Source organism: Harpia harpyja, chromosome 10, assembly GCF_026419915.1.
Source record: "Harpia harpyja isolate bHarHar1 chromosome 10, bHarHar1 primary haplotype, whole genome shotgun sequence".
Taxonomy (NCBI): Eukaryota; Metazoa; Chordata; class Aves; order Accipitriformes; family Accipitridae; genus Harpia; species Harpia harpyja.
This window is the reverse complement of record NC_068949.1, coordinates 29,550,606-29,573,656: the sequence shown is the minus strand read 5'-3', so window position 1 is coordinate 29,573,656 and position 23,051 is coordinate 29,550,606. Positions and strand designations below refer to the sequence as shown.

The following is a 23,051-nucleotide window of genomic DNA, read 5'->3' as shown; positions in this document are numbered from 1 at the left end:
ACAGATTCAGAAAAACTTCAATGTGGTCTCATCATACACATACCAGCTCCAGTTCTTAAGTTGTAGAACTGGGCATAACTAATGCTTTTCTGGGGACAGGTGATGCCTGCTGTAACTTGGCTGTAAGCACAGGTGCGAAAGGTATTTTTTCATGGTTAATATCATACTCTTGTCTGTTTGGATGTTCTTTTTTTTACACAAAATAATTATCTTCTAGAACTTCAGTTTCCTACTAGAACCTTGCATTTACCATTCTGATCAGAATCCTTTTTCTCTTTAAATAGGAACTAGAACAATTGCTAATGATGGAGACAAAAAATTACAGAAAGACCATAAACTTTTACCAGAAATTATTGCAGAAAGAAAGAAGAAGCAAAGGTAATATTACAGTAACTTGCCAGTAATGAAATGGATGCATAATACTTTTAAGGATTTTTTTTCTGTAAATCAGAATCACTGATGTTCTTATGCTGTCTGTTTTAAATGTAAAGGTCCTGAAACTAAATCTATGTTGCCCAAATTGAGAGGACAGCTACAGGAGATGAAATCAAAAGTGCAGTTTCTTGAACTGGTGAAAAAATACATGCAGGCAAGTCAGACTTTATTTTGCTTGTGTTTCATAGAATAGAATCATAGAATGGTTTGGGTTGGAAGGCACCTTAAAGATCATCTAGTTCTAACCCCCCTGCCATGGACAGGGGAACATTCCACTAGACCAGGTCGCTCAAAGCCCCATCCTACCTGGCCTTGAACACTTCCACAAATGGGGCATCCACAACCTCTCTGGGCAACCTGTTCCAGTGCCTCACCACCCTTACAGTAAAGAAATTTTTCCTAATATCTAATCTAAATCTACCCTCTTTCAGTTTAAAACCGTTTCCCCTCATCCTATCACTACAGTCCCTGGTAAAGAGTTCCTCCCCTTCTTTCCTGTAGGCCCCCTTTATGTACTGGAAGGCAGCTATAAGGTCTCCCCGGAGCCTTCTCTTCTCCAGGCTGAACAACCTCAACTGTCAGCCTGTCCTCATAGGGGAGGTGCTCCAGCCCCCGATCATCTTCATAGCCCTTTCATTTGTCATTTCATTACTGCATCGGTGTAGTTGGCTGCTCAAGTCAGTATATGAAAAGTGAAAAGCTTTGTGTCAAAGTGCCAAATTAAGTAGGATCTAAAAGAATTATTAAAATAAAGGTAGTTGCTACCAGTATTGTTTAAAAAGGCAAAAAGCAGTTGTATGGATGCAGTTTGGCTTTAAATTGAGTTGACTGCATTTTGTGTGGATTTTCCTCTTTATTTTCCTATGTTTTATTTTTTCACGGCTTTGCATCTTTAAGCAGATTATGTATGTAGAGCAGTGGGGTGTGGAATCCTGTGTGCTGCCTACAGTCATTCACAATGGGAGAACTGACACCGTGGATGTGGCACCTACGGATGAGCCATCATTGCTTCTTTACTATAACACAGAGAAACACCAATGTAATAATCAAAATGGAATAAGAGTTCTGCAGGCTGGTACACCACTTGGGTTAATGGCTTATTTATATTCTAGGTATAGTATATTCTGCACATCCTTAATTGGGAGTGGGTTGAGGCATAGTTGCTAATTCAGGAAAAAATAGTCTCCGTGATAAATCCTAGTTACTCAACATTGCATAAATTCTTCTCTCTTGTATCAAGTTTAATGTTATTTCCATGAACACTTATATACAGAAATGGGCATGGAAATGGCAAAAGACAGTCTGATAAGAAATAAGCCAAACTGCTAAGTTTGGATTTGATTAAAACTTGAAGCATTTGATAATAAATCAAAACCTAATAACTTTAAACTTTTTTATCCTTTACTTATTTGAGGTTTTGCTCTGATAGTTGCCATGGAATCAAGGCTTTATGTTACCACCAGCAGTATAACAATTCTTCAGGACATATAATTTGATAATTCTTATTAATAGAGTCTGGATGTGAAAACATATAGGTTCTGTTTTACAGATTATTGCCCCAGTTCTTGGGACTGATCCAGATGCAGGCTTATCTCAGGGCTTAAATGGGGACAAAGATGTCCTTTAACCTTCAGCTAGGGTGAGGGCAGTGTTGTTTTAAGGTACCTGAGCCATAATAGTATGAAGGATGGAAACTGCCTGAGAGACTCCATCAGACTTGTGCCACTGTAGAGGAAGCAACTTCCTCCCAGCTACTGCTCCCAGCTCATCCTGACTCTGAGACCCAGTTACTTATCCTAAGTGCTGCTTTTCCTGGTAGTCAATATTTTGCACAAAGTGAACAAATTGTTTTGGAATCAGAGCTTCCATAGTCATCAAGCCCAAATTTTCATAGTTAGCCATAAGCCAGCAGGGAGATGTGACAATAAACCTGTGTTAAGACCTTGAGTGTGTGTGTGTGTGTGTATATATAAAAAAATAAACCACACTCATTTTTAATGTGTGTATAATAAGTATATTCTGTTGTTAAAGCAACTACTGCTCTAAGTAGAGGTACAGGAAATATTTTCTTGTTGAAGCATCTACTTTTTATGCTGCTGTTATAATAAAAATCTTTTAAAACAACATAAAGTGAGATGATAGAAAAACAAAAATTAAATATGTTCTTCCATACTGTTTAGAATTTAACTTTTGATAATAATAGAAATGGCAGAGTGGTTCTTCGCAAAATTGCAAGTAGAGAAACTTTTTTTAAAACAAATTATGTTTTCACTGTTGGCAATCACAATATTTGATGTGTGAAAATAAAACAAAAAGGAATCAAAGTTTTATGTAGAGCTTGAGAATTTAAAATCCCTTTTAATTCTTGATATTTTGAGGATTATTTTGCTGTTGCTGTACTCTAATGCAAGAAGAAATTGTGTTCTTGCTTGTCTGAAGTTTTTCTTGTGCTTTACAGAAATGCATTTTTAGAAGGTTATGTACAGCAGTTTCTCTACACATTTCGCTATTTCTGCACACAAGAAGAATTTTTGCAGTTTCTTCTTGATAGAATCAGCAGCACTTTATCCAGGTACAGTAATTTCCTGTGAAAAATATTACAGAAGCACAGCTGACTTTTCCCCCCAATGGCAAATAGCTGTTTCTGAAAAGAACTACTTAATTAAATTGAATTTTGATGTTTGTTTTTGTAAGACTCTCTTGACAAGTGAGAGTGAAACTAGAGCAAGTGATGTATTTGACAATGTGCTTGCTTCTTTTTTCTTCTGAATCTGAGTCTTACTTTTGCCGGTTGTTCAGTGATAGGTTGTAAGTACAACCACAGCTTTGTTTCCACATAGCCATGGATTCTAGAGACATGAAACGTGAGAATTTAAGATAGTACAGTCAATACCAAGTAATACTTCTGGTTTTTTCAACATTTATTTTTAAATTGGAATTGGATATCAATTTTGGTGAAATAAGTGCCTTTTTCTTCTCACCAGTGCAAGCCTGGATCCTTCTACATCACTTACCAAAATATGTAACCGCAGTTTCTACATCCTGCAGGCTTGGATTGAAGACTGCTACAGTGTAGACTTTGCAACAAATACTGACCTTTTATGTACCCTAAAAGAATTTATTTCTTCCAAGGTAAGTCAGAATTTCAGTAGAAGCTTTAAGGAAAAAAAAAAAAAAAAAAAATTGAAGTCAGTTATGGTATATATAAGATTATTACAAAAACCTGTCCTAATTTCAATTAAAGCAAAGTAAAAGAAAAATAATGTATCTTTGACAGCTATGTTCAATATGTCTGGTTTTGGACAGACAAGAATCTTGCAACTGTATCGTGTCTTGCTTATAATTTATGGGAAATTGAGTTCAATATTCTGTTAACCTGTTTTGCATTTACAGGTTGCTCCATTAAATGGCTATGGTGAGCGCTTGTTGTTATTGCTTGAGGATGTTTCTGCCAGGAAAAGTGGCAGTGCTCATCAGTACTCCAGCATGGACAGATGTGAAGAGGAGGGCGAGGAAGACAGAAAAACATTACATTCTCTATGTAAAAAGCTCTCAGAAGATGTTTCTAGAAAGGCATGTCTTTTCTTCAGACTGCAGTATATGGAGCACATTTCCATATATTACTTTCTGACAAAAACTAGAGTATCCAGCTTAGGGTCTACACCCTGATTTAGTAAAATTTATGTACCTGCATTTTAAATTTTCTTTTAAAAGTATCTAAGGCCTAAACAGTTATATAACTGTGGAAGTAAGCTTAAGCCTTAATTGCACCCTGTCAGCTGTTTCAGTAATAATAGATCAGATAATCGGAATTTTGAGAGGAGTTGAACTCTTCATCCTTGATACTAGCACATGACTCAGAGTTACTAGGAAACATTTTCCCCCTTGTCAAACATTAATACTTTTTATTAGGCATATATCTTTGTAAGTCTATAAATATAGGAAAACAACAGTAGGGGGTAAGGGGTTTCCTGCTAGAACTTCAAAGCTTGTGGCAAAAAACTTGTCTGAATTTTTGTCTGTATTTACTGGTTCATATAGTGTGCTGGTGAAAAGTAGCCCCAGAAGCTGGAGCATACTGTAGGCTTTTCCTGAAAAAAGATCTCTCTACAGAGTGACCAGAGTGACATGTGGAAGTCAAATGTATCAATAATGCGCAAGTTGAATTTAGAATCAGCCTCTTGATAAAGGTGCAGAATTCCATAGAGTATAATGGGGATTCAACCGATAAAGGGCAAGCAGAACAGACAAACATGGACCTCTTTTATTGTCACTGCATCATAATGATACTGGAAGGTAGAAGAAGAGAAAAGAATGGAAAAACAAATATTTCTTTGGAAAGGGTTGTTTCATTCTAAGCAAAAATTGTACAAGAAATAACAAGAGATAGTGAGATGTAAACCATAAAATATAAAACTTCAGAATATAAACTATTTTATGGCAGCAAGCTTGAATACACAGAAGTTTTGATTGTTGGTTGAGATCTGGTAACCTCAGGCTCAGACCCATCAACCATGTGTATTATATTAGCTTAAAATAGCAGTGTTGAATAAACCAATTAGTGTCCAGGCTAACCTTGAAGATTAGCTGAAGAGTTTTGCATTCACAAAGGTGTTTCTCTAACAAAACATACCAGAAAGTTAAATCAAGGGGAGACATATTGTTTGCTTTAGAGAAGTTGTAGCTTTACATATTTTTTTTCTACAGAACTTTAACTGGAAACTTTGCAAAGGTATGGAACCGATTGCACAATATCAGAGAGAGCGACTGTACACTATTTCATCAGTTTTGCCAAAGCCATGCTATAACAGTTTTACAGAAGAATTCCCAGTCTCCTTTGCTAAAGCAGATGAAGTGGGACCATATCTCTTGATAGAATACAGTGCGCAACAGCTTTGTTGTCAGCTGACATTACTGCAACAGGTACAAAGGACTAAGTTAACTTGGAAGTACAAATAATACCTTCTTACTTCATACTCAGCCTCCTTTCTCTACCATTTCCCAACCCTGTTTCAATCTTTTTTCATACCATTTCATAAGACTCTGAATTAAAATAATCTGTTTTTCTCTTGAAATCTCTACAGTAAAATTTAGACTGGCTAATTCTATTCTTAGGCTGTGATCCCTCTGATAAATTTGCTGAAGGTGGGGCAGGGAGGGGAAACCTCTGTCATTTTTATCCCCAAGCACTTTAGAACTGCTAGATCTAACAACAGATATATCTTGCTCTTTTTGTTTAGGAAGTATTTCGTAAATGTCATCCAGTACACTTTCTAAATTCAAGAGCACTTGGTGTTAAAGATAAATGTGTTGCTGTCCAGAAGTAAGTTCATTATTTTAACTGTCCTTCCATTCTGTTGATGCACAATGAGTTACTATGTTACACCTTTAATACATCCAGGAAGAGACAAACGTTTTAAATACTTAATATCTTTTCAACAGACTAGCTAGTCTGTTTACATAAATTTTTGAATTTCAGGAGATTTTATACATGTGTATGTATATGTACCTATGCGTATATGTGTGGGTCACATTTGCAAGGTGATTTCTTTGAAATCTAAGGTGGGTCAGGCCAAAATATTTCTGAAGATTTGTGTTAGGGGGGCTGCTTCAGAGGTTTTATTTTTGTTGGAAAAAATTGTAATGGTTTCTGAAACAGGTTACTTGATAATGCCTGTGCATGTGTATATAAAATCTCAATGACCGTTACAGAATCACAGAATAGATGAGGTTGGAAAAGACCTCTCAAGATCGTGTAGTCCAACCCCCCTGCCTTGAGCAAGGTCAGCTAGAGCAGGTTGCCTGGGATCACGTGCAGTTGGATTCTGAATGTGGATGGAGACTCCACAGCCTCTCTGTGCAATATTCATTTTGTACTGTTAGGTAGATGAAGTATCAGTATTCACAGATGTCTAAAAATTTTCCTATAGTTATTAGAGTGGTTACCAACCTATATAAATTACTTGCTCAATGGTAATTAATGGTTTTATCCAGCCACATAGACCTAATTATATTCGCTTATGGTCTACTTTTTACATACTCAGTGGTTTGAGCTAGCTTGTACTTAGTACTTGTTAATTGCACTACCTGTAGTAGACTTTTCTGTCTAAGGATAGGGAATGAATGCCTAAAGCAGCTCATCTTTTACAGACTGTTAAATAGCAGAAGCTAAATCAGCTGGTTTATACTGATTTGGGGTACAGGCATGGGACACAAACCATGTGGTGCCACTAGGTATCAGGCTTGATTTCTTACATGGCTGCAGTTTTTAATGAGTTTGGATTTCTGGCTCTTATTTTGTGTGAGACCGGATGGTTTGTTTTATTCAGTAACAAGTGGTGAAGGTGTCTTTATGCACAGAAATGTGTACTGCATATGCCTATCTTGTAATCACATATAATTATCTTGTAATTATAAGGAAGAAAAAGTAACATAGCTCACTATGTACTTTGTAAAAGATTATAAAATCAAGACTGCAAGCACTACAAAATTATTTTAAATGGTTAGAAGTTGGCATCTTCACAATCAAGATTTTCTTTGAAAATCCAAAGTCAGCATGAATTATTTTTGCTTTTTTTTTCCATTCTCTCCATAGAGCTGTTTCCACTGAGGCAGTTTCACTTAAAGTCTGTAATCTGTTTCTGTCAAAGTGCATACAAGACCAGTACCTTCTACAATTATTAAGAAATGCAGACAGTATCAGCACCTGGGTTGCTGCTGAAATTGTAACATGTCACACATCTAAGGTTCGTCATTGTTTTATTGTATTATTAATTATGAAACGGTTCTTTATTTGTTATTGTATATGAGTTGCTATGTAGAAAAGCTGCAAGAAATATTCTGAAATACACCTGTGAGTGGGCAGTTAACAATTTGGTTTGTTGTCGCAAGGAGGGTCTTGGATGTTTTGTAGTAGCAGGTGTCAAAACCTAATAGAATGTAAGAAATGGGTTGCCTGAGGAGAATAGATGTCAGACTTTAACAAGGACACCTCAGTGACAGAAAAGAGAAAACTTTGTGTTGGAGGAAAATGTTACTACACTCAACAATTTTGATAACAAATACAAAAAGAAAATGCATCTCTCTTTCTTCCTTCTCATTTAATTTTATTATGTAGATATACTATATGTATTTAGTATATAGTATATATATTATAATATATAAAATTTTTTATGTATATAGTATATCTTAATATTTTTTTTTCAGCTGCAGGTGAGCTTGTTATCCAAATTTCTTCTTATTGCAAAATGCTGCTATGAACAAAGAAATTTTGCTACTGCAATGCAAATCCTAGCAGGCTTGGAAAATCTTATTGTACGACAGTTACCAGTAAGTTTGGGACTCTGTTCTGTAACTATTTTGCTTAACATAATCTTGTTCCAATATGGACATTAATGTGAAAAACAAAAATATATTTTGTTTTATTGTAAGGCCTGGAAAATTTTACCTGCAAAAGTAGCTGACATAATGGAGGAACTCAAGGCTGTTGAGGTATAGTATAAAGTCTTTAATGTAAAAATACTTCTTTGGGGTTGGATAAGATGCAAGATCTGCTTAAATGGGTGCCTTTGCAAGATGAAAGCCATAATTATTACTTTGTATTATGAAGGAGATTTTAATTTGATTTAAAACTGTTGACTCTTAATCTGAGAGTTTACATTAATTTTCATCTCAATATTTCTCAAAAATGCATCCTGTGTGACTAAAAATCAAGAAAGAAATTTCAAAGCAAGTTAGGACATTAGATACACTTTTTCTGATAATTTCTGCAGGAGCATTGTGGCTGCAATCTGTTTTGAAAAATCTTAAATGTTTATTTTATCACAGGCATTCGCTTACTGATATATCCAATTTTGAATCATAGAGTGAAGTTCTAAAATGTAATTTTGGCTGTGATTTAGAACAATTTAAAAATTGTGTATGAAGTATCTTTTGATTAAAGCTGCTTTCTTTATTTCTGTACTTTAAAATGTTTGCCACCAGATTAATTCATAGTGTTGTGTTCAACTTCAATGCCAAAAGTTAAAATTCACAACAAATAAATACATAGTGCTAAACACATGAAGTGGAGAACTTCTTGTAAAACCTGCCCCGATACTTAACATGAGATTTATCTGTGTGCATTTTTAAACTAGGTGTTTTTAAAAAGTGACAGCTTGTGCTTGATGGAAGGAGAAAGATTCAAAACACTTCCAACAATTCCATCAGCCCACGTTTTGGCTATGCACGTCCAACAACTTGAAACTGGAGGATTCACAATGACAAATGGAGCTCACAAGTGGACAAAACTTAGGTAATTATTTTAATTATGTATGTATGTCACCTAACTTTTTAAAATAGAATATTGTCTAATGGCGTAATGAGAGCTAATGCAACATTTCAGTTAGCACTTTAAATAGTTTCAGTCATTTTGACATCTAACTAAAGGGACAGAAACTATAGAAGAGAATGCTCGATGCCTTTGAATTTCCTTTAAAGGTTGAGGGTTTGGGGTTTGTTGGGGTTTTGGGTGGTTTTTTATCAGCAGCAAAACAAACTAATCTTTTTTACCATGTTCTCTTTCAAGAAATATTGCAAAAGTTGTGAGCCAAGTTCATGCATTTCAAGAGAATCCTTATACATATACACCAGATTTCAAGCTGCAGTCTTACCTCAGGCAAAGAATAACTCATTTTAAAGATGCAGACATTTCTGCCTTGGCAGCTGACAACTGTGCCAACTTCCATCAGATACCAGCAGAAAAACATTCTCGAAAAATTCAAGACGCACTGCGCAGAATGAAGGCAACCTTTCAGTAATTATTTACATTTCATCTGTTCTAGTCCAAGTGTAGGTTGTAAAACTGGGTTAAGCTGACATTATCTCCTGGACCAATTCCCAAGCAAATACTTAGGTGAAGTGACTTAAAATAATATCTCAAGTTGAAATGCTGTATTTCTTAACATGGAATTATGAAATGCTGACTAATGAAATTTTAATCCCTGGCAACTGGATGGCAGATCAAAAGAGTAAAAATAAAGATAAAAGTAAAGAGAGAGTATAGATGAAAAGGATGATTAATTTTGTCACTGTTCTTTAGCATAAAAAAATAATTAGCCCACAAACAAATATCTAAAAAATACTGTGGAAATAAGTTAAAATTACAGCTTCTGTTACAAAGTTGGCCTAGGAGAGGTCAAAGTATAGTTCATTAAATGTTGAATATATTTTTTATATAAATATAGGACACTTGTCTCCTGTCACACTGTGCATATAATTCAGGGACACAGATCCTCTGCTATCCTTTGACTGTTGGTGTGTCTTGCTTTTATGTTGTGTATTATGAAAACTATAATTGACTTAAATAATTGGCCGTCTTTTTCTTCAAGCATACTAAGGAAGGAGAGGAATGCCATGCTGCAATTTTTTTGTTTGTTTTAAAGTCATTGAACTAACCTGTTTCCAAATGAAAGTAAGATCTTAATCTAAACATTACCACTTTGTTGCTCTGCTTCTGCCACAAAGCCTTGTGAAAACAGTAAATGTGAAACTGCTTTTTTTTTTCTGTATTTGGCACAATAATCACTTTGCCAATTTGTGTACATATGTATGTGTGCACATTTGATTATGGCTTTTGCTTCTGAGGTTGCTTTTGTAGCTTGCAGTGCTCCAGCAGCAGTAAATAGAAGATAACTGTGTGAAATTTGGATCTGCAAATTGTAAAATGTTGGTGCTAATCTATTTATAGAGCTTATACTTACAAGAACTTCTAGATGGCAATGAAATGTGATGCTATTGCTAGGAAGTTTGTTGAGCTACCCAGGTTTATGCAAAGCCAAAATGTTAAGGCTACAAATTAGTTACACATACAAGTATTTCTACCAGAGGGAACAACAGTACTATTGGAAGACAAGTGGGGAAGGGCAAGAAACAGCTAAAATGAGCCCTGTCCTGAAAGTGATGTGCTAGAACTGTGTTTAAAAAAAATGAAAAACAAAATGTTTCGAGAGATGTGAAGAGCAGATATGAACTAACTGTCTTGGCATGTTTTAGTGGTGGAGGAAGATAATGATGTAAGAAATGGGAATGTGCATATCTCTAGTATTTTGCAAATTGTCCTATTGTATTTGACAGAAATGCATGTGCACATGTTAAATTCCAGATTTTTCAATGTTTAAGAGGAAAGCTTCTCCTTTTCTCTTGTCAATAATGGCAATATATACATCACAGGCCACCTGCTTCTCATCTTTCTCAGTCAAATACAAGGTATGTCCCTACTTTCCATTAAATACCTCAGTTACTTTTTCATACTAATATATTAATACCAGACTAACTTTTGTGCTCTTACTGGTTTAAAAACTGGAGAACTCAGTCCTCAGCAGAGTTTTTTTGCATTTGTTCTACTATTAAGATGATTTATTTTGTTATTTACCATAAGTAGGTTTAACATGTCATTAATTGTAGTATTCTCACCCTTAAGGAAGTAAAAGGTGTTGCTTTTCTCTAAAAATTGCCAAATGTGAAAACATTTAGTCTTTACCTCCTGTATTTATATAATACAGTGATTTAAGAATGTTAATGATAACCTTATCTTCAGACATATATTTCACATATTTGATCTATATGCATTTATTTTAAAGAATTGTTTTTATTAGTAGTTATTTGTTTTTTTTCTCAATTAAAAAATTACCATTCACTTAAAGCCACGCCTTGCCTTTGAAAGACAATAAAATTTAAAGTAGCATAAGCTTTACGAATGTAAGGAACTCCACAAAACTTGCTAATCACATGATCTTAATAAATTCATTTTATATAGTTGCCAGTCAGCCCGTTGAAATTGCTTTTGTGGATTTATTTATCATTTATATTTTGCACTCATGATAATTAGCTCATATATTTCTTACAGCTTTATCAGGATTTAAAGCAACTACTACATCTAGAAAATATTATGTATATTCTATGACAATAACTGGTGCTATACAAAAATTTAAAAATAGTATCATGTCTTCTGTAAAATGCTTCAGTCTATCAGACCTTATATTGCTATAAATGCATAGTATTGAGTTATGGTACTACTTTGGGGTCTTTTCATCAATCAGATTTTGTATTTAGACAAGATTTTGTATTTAGACACCACCCCACAACAACAAAAAGTGTAAATAGCTATTGGGGGTGGGGGGGAACACCACTGTTTTACAGGGAAACTGGTTTGCTTTTGTCCATGAACACTGATGTATGCACATCTTATGTGACACAGATTTCGGAATAAAGTTATGTCTAGCATGTAACTGTACTGCATATTTATGACTAACAAGCAGGAAGGGTTAGGCTAAAGTTTTCTCTTTGTGGGGAGTGGCCTTTTAAAAGAAAACACAGGACAAAACATGTCAAAGAAGCAAGTTCAGTTGTATCTAGTTGGCAAAAAATTATTGGCATCAGTAATTGTATTGCATAACTGAGGGCCTATGCAGTCTGGCCGCATGTTTCCATTCCAATACCGAATTAGAATGTTTGGAAAAAAGTGGAGTTTGTTGTTTAAGCCAGAATTGCCACCAGCTGTCCTAGTTCTTCATTTTTCCATGCTTCCCTCCTCTTGTTTTTATGTTGTTTGTTTTTCAAACAGTGACCCATGGAGCTTCTGAAATGAAGTCTGCTCCTTGGGAGCCTTTCCAGTTGCTCTGTGCATTGGTGCTCTTTCTGTGTCCCTTCATCTGTGTCTGTCCCCAGGATCCCTGGGGTTTTCAGGCCTCCTGCTAGAGAGCTGGGAACTGTGTCCTAGTTACACTAGCTGCATTTGAAAGCAGGTTTCCAGCTCCAACACCTCCAGAAGCCTGCCAGAAAACAGGGATGAATTCAGCTGGATCCTATGAACTATTCCATAGAAGCCCAAACCAAGAAGCTGGAAAATATTTCATGAATCAACACCGATTCATGATTCTGACAAATTTCTTTCCTTAGAAATTTTTCAACCACTTCTAAACTTTGCTTTTATGGTTTTCTACATTCTTCCTTTATGTATTGTATCTGTTTCGTAAGCATTGCTGAGACTCATAACTTCTGTGAGTACTGTATGCGATTTGCAAAGGATTAAAATTTTAGGAAATCTGTTTCTAAATAACAAATTAATAAACTACAGTTTGAAAGGAGGGAAGCTAACAATTTTTCAGTGTTAAACCTATGGTTGGTTGTTTCAATCCTTCATATTACGATGAGGGAAAGAGTGCAGATAAATTATTTTTCTCCCTCATACTTGCTTAAATACAATCCAAAGCATATCCACATTTAAATTACATATCTGCAATTTAAATTTCTTGCAGCAAAAAATTTGAAGGACCTTTTTATGTGGCTGTTTATAATCTAGCAGTGAGTGACAACAACCCCTGTAGACTAGAAACTTTGATTTGCAGAATCTTCTTCCCTCCCTTTGTGGGGAGAAGCTCTTTAGTTTCTTCTGTTTGAAGAAGGCTTTTAGCTATTACATGAATGCTCTTTGTGAGCAACCTGAAAGTATGCCAGGAGAGCTTCAGCCTGGCATTATTTTAGTGTGCTTCCTGTTCAGCAGTACTTCAGTGTCTCACATGCAAGTGGAATTGGCAGTTGCCAAATTACATCAGGCCGTTGTGGTAATCTAGTCTAGGATCTGGTCTTTGCATCATTTTGTTTGTTCATATTTGGTCTGATGTAAATGACGCTTTTGTAAGTTGCCTAAAAGGCAGGAGTTGGATATCTGTCTCGTAAATCTGTCCTGTGTCTTAGCTGTAAGATTATTTTGTTTCTTGGATCCTTCATTCTAATACTAGGGTTGGTCTTGTCGTTCTGATGTTGCCATTATGTAGGTAAATACATGCTGGTTTTAGATACTAAAATAGATACTGTGTTTTAAACTGGTAGAACTCAATTGTCATAATGAAATTAAGAGCTTCGAGTACTGGACAATTTGAATTGCCATTATCAAAGAAACCTAACTTGGGAAGCTTGACTGGGTGCAGGTCAGCCTGAGCATCAGACTCAGAGTTAAAATCTGCAAATAGATGCTTATTTGTGATCATATCTCATAAAGCTCATAAACAGTAACAGTAGTAAATTATTCAGTTAAGTAACAGATACGCAATAAGGCTTTTTGCAAACAAGCTAGGGAAACAGATCTAGAAAAAACTGCTAAATGGCAGATCCATCTTTGTTTGGATAACCACAGAGTGGTAAAACAGATGACTCCTGAGGTAAGTATTTAGTAACTTTTCTCCATGAAGGTAAACTGCAGGACAAAGATGGGATACATCTGTTAAAGACCATTGTTGGGAATACAAAATCCCCCAAATTAGTTTATTTAAATAAAAGATAATTGACCAAAAGACTGAAACCTAGAGAAAGATGTAGGGAACTGCAATAGGTCACCAAATACATAAGGTGAGATAGCTGGCAAATTACTGAGTATCTTAGGCTGCATCTAAAATTGCAAGGACAATGTATTTTGAAGTGCCACCAATAGTCCCTCATTTTTTATTTGTACAGACCAAGGGACATATTGCAGTGCACTGTGCTTCACTTCTCTACCGATACCACCTGCTTATCCCTCTGATGGTAGCCAGGATGTGCTTTCGTCTGAGCCTGGCATGGGGACAGTTTAGACGTAGCTTTAGGTGTCTAAGCTAGTGCTGGGAGCATGAGGACTAAGGGGAAAAGGCTAGACCTGTAGTACACAAAATGTTGTTACAAACTGTTGGAGGGAACAACCATTTGGAAGGAAGGAAAGACAAAGGGAAAGAATACTAAAATCTATGTCAAAAATGTATATAGTTGTTTTAGGATCTAAACACAGGCCTACATAGTTTTTTCTGGGTTTAAAGGGGCTAAGTGCCATAGTATGGGGTCTGTAACTGATCATCAGCCAGAGAGTGTGGAGACTTCATTTGTACAAACAGGCTGCTATTTAAGATTTTACTGCGATTAATGGAGATAAACTAGTTGAAAATTTGCAGGTGGAAAGCAATCAAGATGAAAGTTACCATGAGGCAACAGAGTTCATGATTCAGAGGAAAGAAAGGGATGAAAGAAGCAGAATAACAAGAGTGGGCTTCAAAAAATCAAACTTCAGTAAACTCAAGGAATTGGTACATGAGGTCCTGGGGAAGGAATTCTAAGGCAAAGAAAAGTTCAGGAGAGCAGAGAGTTTCTAGAACAGGCTGTATTTTAAGTATAACAACAGTCTATCCTCATGCAAAGGAAAGAAAACTAATAGAGCAGTGTGGCTGTATTAGGGGCTCATCAATGACCTGAAAAAAATCAAAAACAATAATACTGAAAAAAGTAGGAACAAGAAGGCTGCATTGGCAAGAACAAATAGAACAGCACAGCAGGCTAGGAACAAAACTGGACAGACAAAATGCTATTGCCAGCAAGGGAAAAGCAAAACAATAAAAATGGATTCCTAAATAATTTTCTATTATACCATAAGAGTTCTGTGCTTACCAGGAGAGGTGAACAGATATGATTTGGTGCAAAAGCCTGAAGTGCTTGCTATTTCACTTCCTACCCTCTAAACAATGCGTATCGTGATCGAAGTGAAACAGGAATGCAGGTCAGAATGGGATACTATCAAGCTAATTAGATGTATTAGAACATTAAATTCTGATTACATATGTTCTGTAATAATAAGGAGCAAAGCTGTGAAATAATCTTGGAATGATTATATTTTTGATGGAGGAAGAATGAGTGAGTTCCCAGAAAATAATACTACTTATTAGAAGTGGGCAAGAACACAGGATTGAGTGGCAAGGCAAGGTAAAAAGAATGACTTGGGGAATCAGCCAGACGAACTTTGATACCAGAAGAGTTACTGAAAAAGCTGTCTAAAAATCTGCAAGCATAGAGACTAAAAGGCTGACATGCATTTGTCCATGAAGTAATTTTTAAATAACCTAATGGTGTCCTTTGTCAGGGTAACTGTCCCAATAGATTAAAAACAGCGTGTTGTATGTTAAAGTCAATAAACCCCTTGACAACAGATCCACCTGACCTGATTATATACTAGGTTGCAAAGATCCAGATGATGGTACTGTAAGGTGGATACACAAGTAGTTAATACATCGTTTCAAAGGGTAACTACCAGTGTTTGTTAAATTGTGAAGATAAATTGAGTGGGATGTAGTAGGGGTAGGACTACTCATATGTTATGAGTGAAAAGCAGGTGCAGATCCCTCAGGCACAAGGCACAAGACTCAGTAAGTGAAAGCTTTGGCTTTTTCAAAGTTGTAGCATTACCACAGTGGGAATCGTGGGGCACTGATGCTAATCAAATGGGGACCTGATGCAGTAGAGCCCTGCTTGGGAGTGAAGCTCAAGGGAAAGCACCGCAGGGATGGCTAATAATACCTGTGCTGTTTAACGCATCATACATATGCAATGTCCTGTTTTGCTCGTTAGCAAATTGATGTAATGCAGGTGCTGTTGTCTTGAATTCTGAGATCCGCAGCTGGCCTTCACCATGGTGCCCGTGCAGATGGTGGGGGAAGCGAACTATCCTGGCTTACTGTAACAGCGAGATAAAACGTGCTTGGGACTCTGCATACTTGGATGGGAAGAAGCGAACTATTCCAGGTTACAGGAACGAACAAGATAAGACATGCCTGGGACTCTACATACTTGGCTGGGGAAGGCGAACTATCCTGGGTTACTGTAGCAAAGTTTTCTCACACCCTACACCATGTTGTTATGGGTGGGGCCTGGATCCAATTGTGTCTGTGATTTTTACTAATGAAATACAGAGTGGGATGGAAAGCACACTTACACAACATACAAGATTAGAACTCACAGTAATCGTGATGATGGTTTAAATTTAAGCTCTAAGTCTTACATTCCTGAAGGATAAATATGAAATGAAAAATAACTGCAGAACTTTGGAAAAAATCTCTGGGGACCATAACGGATCACAAACCAAATATGAATCTGTGTGTACAGTTTTCAAAAAGAAAAAAAAAAAATAGGGAAGACCTGACGTGTACTATAGGAGAGCCATATATGACAGAAGGTAATTATTTTGCTCTGTTTGGCACTAGTGAAGCATCAGCAGGAATACTTTACCATTTAGGCACTGCACTTAAGATACATAACAGGCAAAACAAAAGAGAATAGAGGACAGTAATAAAAACATGTTTAGAAAACATAAACAGAGGAAGAGTGAAAGAATTAGACTTGCATATAAAAGATTAGTTTGAGCAGGACTGTGTGTGTGAAATGTTGCTGTAAAGTTATTGTAGCTGGAGAGTGAGTTTGCTCCATGCTCCGTGAAGCTTAAGGCAAGCCGTATTAATTTTGAAGCAAGGGTGATTCACTTTCAGTTTTTACATTGGAGAGCTTCGTGTGGAGCACTGGAATAGGTTACTCACCTGTAACACACCAATAGGATCCCCTTTCCTGTAAATCTGTAAGAACAGACCGGATAAATTGTCTTGAGTGCCCAGGCCCACTTGGTCCTGCCCCTAAGAAGGGAGAGGGACTCAGTAGTGATCTTCAGTCCCTCTGTGTTCTCAGTAAAGTAGACTGGACACAAATTCAAATACTTACCTGCAATCAGGGAATGCAATTAATTTGATTATTAATTTAATTGTATTCCAGTCACTTTAATTTTTAAGGTTTTTATTTACATTTTTCCACCGATACATAGCAAAAGAGTAGGTGTTGCCAGAGTGTGCATTACCTGAACTTATGTAAAAGATGTTAAGGAGGGATACTGAATTTCCTTTATATACATATGCTAATGCAGTGGAAAAGTGACTTTGTTCTAAAAACAGCAGAGGGGTAAAAGTCCCCTATGCACATGCCTGTGTTGGGGGAGGGTGGAAAGCAAGTCTTGCCAGTCCAAGAACTGAGTCACCATCCCTGGAGGTATTTAAAAGACGTGTAGATGTGGTACTCGGGACATGGTTTAGTGGTGGACTTGGCAGAGTTAGGTTTACGGATGGACTGGCTGTTCTTAAAGGTCTTAGCCAACCTAAATGATTCTCGGATTCCATCACTGCCTCAGCTAAACTTCTGCTTTTCCCTTCCTTAGTGTAGCAGTTTACTGGGTGTGAAGTCTTAATATAACCAGGAGATGGCACAAGAGACCCTTTCAGCCTTTTAGATGTACGTACTGCGCTATGAGCAAAGGTATCGTGAAAACGATCGGCCTTCTAGATGTCTGCCTGTTAGAAACAGGCAAACGCGAAATGGCAGAGGTTTTTTGTGTTCCATTTTTAAAACGAACATGTGTTTATATTCAGCTGCTCCCTTTAATCTTTTAGAGAAATGCATGCACACACAACTTAATAATTTTAAATCTTAATTACCTTCTCTCGATGTGTAATGCACTCATTGGTGTAAAACCTGTCAAAGGAAGTAGGCTGCATTGCTTGGAGGAAACATAGACATTGAATAGCACGTTACAGGGGCGGTGTTAAGCATCTTGCCTAACTACATTCCTGTCCTCACCTGTTATAGGCTAGCTTTTCCCTTATCTGTAAAATGAGAGGGGAAGTCAGGATATGTCTGTGCTCCCTGTTTTGGGGTGCAGTGAAGGTAGATGGACAGAGTCATTTGCGCCCTGTTGCTACAGTTCTGCATCCTGCCAAATTTATTCTCTTCCTCAGCTGATAGTAACATTTGCCAGGTGCTTGATGGAAGTGGCTGGAAGAAAGAAAATAGGAAGAAACAGTCTATAGTGAAGAATACAAAAGAGGGGAAGAAAAAACTAGAAACATGAAATGGAGAAGAGCCTTGAAGTCAGGGGGAAGAAAAAGGTAACTTTTATTTCCATTTAATTTGAACAGACTGGTTTTGGAGCAGTGCAAAGATCTGATTTATATTAGGTGCAAGTTAAGGGAAGGAAGAGTCAGTAAAATATTTTCACTGCTGGAACCAATGCATTTCAAAGCAGCATTGTATGGCACAGACCAGGATGGGCACAGAAGGTGCTGGATGACCCAGGGCTGCCAGCTGTGATGGCTCACTCTCCTGCTGACTCATCATGCTCAAATGCTAACTCTAAAATCAAGGGGGAAAAAAAAAAGGTTCATTCTTTAATAGCTGAAAGTGAAAAGTTACTTTCAGGAAAGATAAATGCTTTAGTCATAATATAGCTAAATTTCTTTAGAAGGTATTTGTGGGAAACAAAAAGTAAAAATAATGGAACATTTCTGATTTAATGCATTCTTAGTTTTATATGTAATAGATTGTTAAATGTAACTTTAGAAGTAACCATCGTGGAAAAAACTTATCCTTCAGCAAAGACTGGGAAAGAAAAAGGCCTTGATCTAAAATGTGAAGTAAGCCTCTCTGTTAGGTTTTGAAAAGCTTTCAGGGTGTCTCAGTGTGCCATTTTGTGGTCTTGATCAGATTGTTAGTCCAAGCAATCTGAACAATTGCTAAAACCAGTGGGATTTATGTCAATTTGCATGTGCACATTATTCTCTATAGGTGCGTGTCATATCCCTAGATAATTCATATTTTTAACACAACCCAGATCCTAAAGCATATTTATGCACCTAACAATTAAACCCTATCAACTCTGGAAAATCAAACCATTTCTAAAGCCCATTTTCATGCTGCTTCCTTTCAACTAATAGTTTTAGCAGTCTAATTACTAGACAGAATAAAACTAAATACAGACTTCTGAGCATTTTTGTTTGAGTGGTGTCCATAGAGATCTCTCTCAATGACAGTATGACAGCAACGAGTGCTGAAGAAGGATTTACATGCCTGAAACTTGGCTGGTTTTCCAACTATAATAGTTTGTCTAATAAAAATTTAAAAATAAATTTTAAAAAAAGGAGGAATCTGCTGGTGAACCTTGCTTCTGTAACAGCAGTGGTACATGTTTCAAATGTGGTCCTGAGTCATATTGACTTTGACTTCTTTTTTAATAAGCTTAATTTGGGGCAAGGAACTGTTAAAAACATAACATATATAAGTGGTTTCTTTCTTAACATTTACAGCATCTCTCTGCAGAATATATATCTTTTAAAAACATTTCACGGATTCTGCTTAGCTGCTGGTAACAGCCTTATGCTAAGGAGCCATGGGAGCTCTTGGCATTTTGAGTGCTGTGCTGATTTAGATCAATTCCAAGCATGATGAGACATTTCATTTTCATCTATGCATTGTCACTCTGTTTATTCCAGGCCCTCCTGTTATTTCTGCCAGGAAAAGACATATGGTCTTCTCATTCCTCATGGAAAAGTAGCTCTTATTCTGTCAAAGAGGAAAGATTATAATAATTGATAATAAAGAGATTGGTTAGAGGCCATTTGTAATGCTTTTACGTCCTAAAGAGTGATTTCTCAGAAATTACAATGGTTGCATAAACATGCCATGTCAAAGACCCTATAAATTGTATAGCAGATGCCAGCAGCCCTTGCTTCACTGGGCAGACCTTCACAGGAAATCCACATGTCCACAGATGAACACACATCCTCCCGTGTGTCCTAAGCTGCCTTTTTCACTCTCTTAATTGCATCACCACCTAGCTACTCCCAAGGACCACACATTCACTCTAGTCTAGCCTCACAGGACCCTCTAGTGTTACAATAAAGGGTCACCTGCTGCTGCAAAATGGCAGTCCCCTCATTTGGCCGTGGGTACCTCCCCTGCAGCAAGGCCAAGTCGTGGCAGTTTTCTCCAGTACCTGTGGGGAACCCAAGATACTTGGCAGTCCTTAGTTATTCTCAAAGCTTCAGCAAGAAGGGGATATCTTGGAGCACAATCCTGCCCCTCTGCAGGGCTCCGAGCTGGCTGACTAGGGCAGAGCTGGCCTTTGGGTTGGAAGATGTGGAGCAGCAATTAGTTCTCAAAGGCTGGGCTGTTATCCCAAAATACATCTGTTATCAACTGCCTAGTAGGCATCCAAGGAGGATTAGCTACTTCCGCAGAACCTCCTCAGCCTGAGACCAGTGTTGCATGTATACATTTCTGCGGACCTGCTTTGCATATAAGCACCATTATCTTGATCCCATCCTACCTGTCCCAGCCAGGCATCTATAAAGCCATTTCTTGGCCTCTCTGAATGCAGCTGCAGCTCACACAAAATATAGGGGTCAGTGCCAAGTGACAAATCTCAACTCACTTTAATTCCCCTGGATGATAAAATGTTCCCTTCTACATCAACTCCCACAGAATGGCCTGGCCTGGGGTGGCATTTGGCATTATGATCCTCAGCCTCCTTTGGTCTTCAGGAAGCTGGTGGTCCTTATTTTCATGGGGAAGGTGCTGACTCCCCAAAGAGAGCAACTATGTATTGTACAAACACCTACATAAAGTTTAAGACTCGTGCTAGTGGCAGTCATGTTTGTATATCAGCTCTTTGTCTTAACCTCCTTGTAGCAGCAGAGTGAAAAGTCCTGTCTGTTCCTGCTTCACACTCTGACAAATTCCTGAGGACTTTAGCATGAGCAGGTTTTCATCCCATTGGCAACATCACTTGATCTTAAACATGGTATTTCTGAATCACAGTTTAGCAGGAGGTTTTCAAACAAATACCTAATGAATAATACATAGAAACAGAAAGAAGGCAGCTTAAGAATTTTAGATAAAACTAAACTAGCAGCTGTTAAATATTGTAGCAGTCATTACATCCAGAAGTCATCTGCCATCTATCCAGGATACTTACACATTTTATGGATAATGGAAATGAGATTTGGTTTAACCTTGTCACAACGTGATCAATTTGTGTCTCTGAGAGCTCAACATTTGACACCATCTTTTGGCTGTGACATTTGCCTCAATAAAATGCAATTAATAAACCAGCAGCGTATAAAGATGTAATTTGCAGCTCAGATGGTGAAAATGTCTTAAAATCTGTAAAGAAACTATGTGACAGATGTATCAGTGGATGCTAAACCCCAAGATTTTCTATTTTTTAGAGCACCATCATATGTCATGTATTCTTTTTGTCCTATCCAACAGCTTGCCAAGTGCCTTTATTTGGTGACATAAAATAAAGCTGGAAAAAATAACATCATACAGATAGACTGTTTTATACTTTTTTAAAAAATATTTGTATATAGCTATATAAGTATATATGTTATATAAAGTAAGTAGTGTGTAATTATATTAGTCACATTTATATCTATATATAATATTATGTAGGGACTAGGAATGGAAATAATTCTGGGCACGAGGGACGTATTTATCTCCTTGGGATGGGATCTTGCCCCATCTGTGCTGCGGAATGCTGTTAAAGTACTGAGAGATTTAAATTGAGAAGGAAGCTTGCAGGAAAGTTACACTTCCTTTTTCTGATGTTCGTAAGAATTTAGTCCTTGAGAAAGGCATTTTGCCTTACTGCAAAGGAGGCTTGGCAGGATTCTGCAGGCCGGCGATGGCACTAGTATTGCCACTTCTGACTGGAGAGGCTGCTGCCAGGCCACCTGTTAAATACAGCTAACTCAAGGGACTTGTCATTTAGTAACTCGGTTAACAGAGCAGACTCCTGTATGTCTCCTCTCCATCTCCTGCCTGCTTGGTCTGCTCTGTGAAATATGTTGGCACCAGAAGTGGCTAATGCTCAGAAGTTCTGGTATTTTAAAATATTTCCTCAGGTTTGTGGTGGGGGTGGTCTTCACATTTACCTAATGAAAAGAATAGTTAAGAGCCTGTACTTGGAATATTTGAGGTGGGATGGGGAAAGGGGGGGGGATTTCTTTATAAAATAGAGGAAATTTAAAACCAATCATCTTGTACAGTTTGGTCAAGTAAACTTTCTAAACTTTCCATTGTTAATCAGAAAATGCTTAGGAAGGATAAATGGATGAGGTTTCAAGTAATTAGATATCAAACACTTTCATACAGTGGAAAAAAACCAAATATGTATGTCCTGCAGGGCTTTGTCCATGCTAGAGAAGTTTGTGGACTTCCTTAGGTAGGTAACAGATGTACAGGAGGCATTAATGCTTGAACGTTTGTTTAGACATTTTTACACCAGTTCCCTTAGTTTCTTCCAGGAAGCTTGTTCAGTGGGCTCAGGCTATTGCTGCAGTGCAGGCTGCGATGTCGATCCCTACCTACAGAGGCCAGAAACAAAGGGCTCCAGGGGGGCTCTGGTAATTCCTAGTTGTGGTTCTAGATCGGTTATTAGCCACCTTATTTAAAGGTGGTGATAGTGTTTGTATTCTTGTTGGTTAGAGACAATTAAACTCTGGAACAGTGGCGTCACTGGTAGAGCAGAGGAGGGCTCAGACTATGTCATGAGAATGAAGAAGGAGAGACAGAGATTAGAAGGGGCTCACAAGTCAAACTTAAACATGGTTCAATGAAATGATTTTCTAGTAAGCAGAAAATGGTAGGATTTCATGATGGATGAATATAGCAACCATATTTTGAGCAGACAGGAAGTTGAAATGTTGGGTTTAGGAAAAAAATAGATGAAGAGGGTTTGAATAAAACTTTTCATTGGATTAATATAAAGAAAAGGATATATCTTTATAAGATTAAAATTGAATACATGGAAAGATTTAGACATAAACTAAGTAGGAGGGGTTCAGTCTTCAAGCCACTGCCTCACTGACAGTCTAAGAAATAGATAGAAGCATAGTTACATTAACTGTCATCGCAGAGAAAGTGAATGCTGAGAAATCGGGCAGGAGTGGCAGAATAACAGAGCAAGC

At 37.2% G+C, this 23,051-nt stretch overlaps 1 protein-coding gene across 2 annotated transcripts in view; it reads left to right on the top strand.

Moving 5' to 3' along the window:
* KNDC1 (kinase non-catalytic C-lobe domain containing 1) overlaps positions 1-23,051 on the top strand; it is an 83,181-nt gene that overhangs the window by 56,825 nt on the left and 3,305 nt on the right. Inside the window, exons 18-31 of one of the 2 annotated variants that reach the window (XM_052799394.1) lie at positions 285-378; positions 492-589; positions 1,336-1,547; positions 2,894-3,007; positions 3,420-3,567; positions 3,829-4,008; positions 5,143-5,358; positions 5,676-5,758; positions 7,031-7,181; positions 7,642-7,764; positions 7,867-7,926; positions 8,571-8,728; positions 9,002-17,538; positions 18,042-18,191. In XM_052799394.1, coding sequence (XP_052655354.1) covers positions 285-378; positions 492-589; positions 1,336-1,547; positions 2,894-3,007; positions 3,420-3,567; positions 3,829-4,008; positions 5,143-5,358; positions 5,676-5,758; positions 7,031-7,181; positions 7,642-7,764; positions 7,867-7,926; positions 8,571-8,728; positions 9,002-9,233 — 1,869 coding nt within the window. In that variant the 3' untranslated portion in view covers positions 9,234-17,538; positions 18,042-18,191. The remainder of the gene's footprint in view (positions 1-284; positions 379-491; positions 590-1,335; positions 1,548-2,893; positions 3,008-3,419; positions 3,568-3,828; positions 4,009-5,142; positions 5,359-5,675; positions 5,759-7,030; positions 7,182-7,641; positions 7,765-7,866; positions 7,927-8,570; positions 8,729-9,001; positions 17,539-18,041; positions 18,192-23,051) is intronic. The other variant, XM_052799395.1, reaches the window with a different exon arrangement.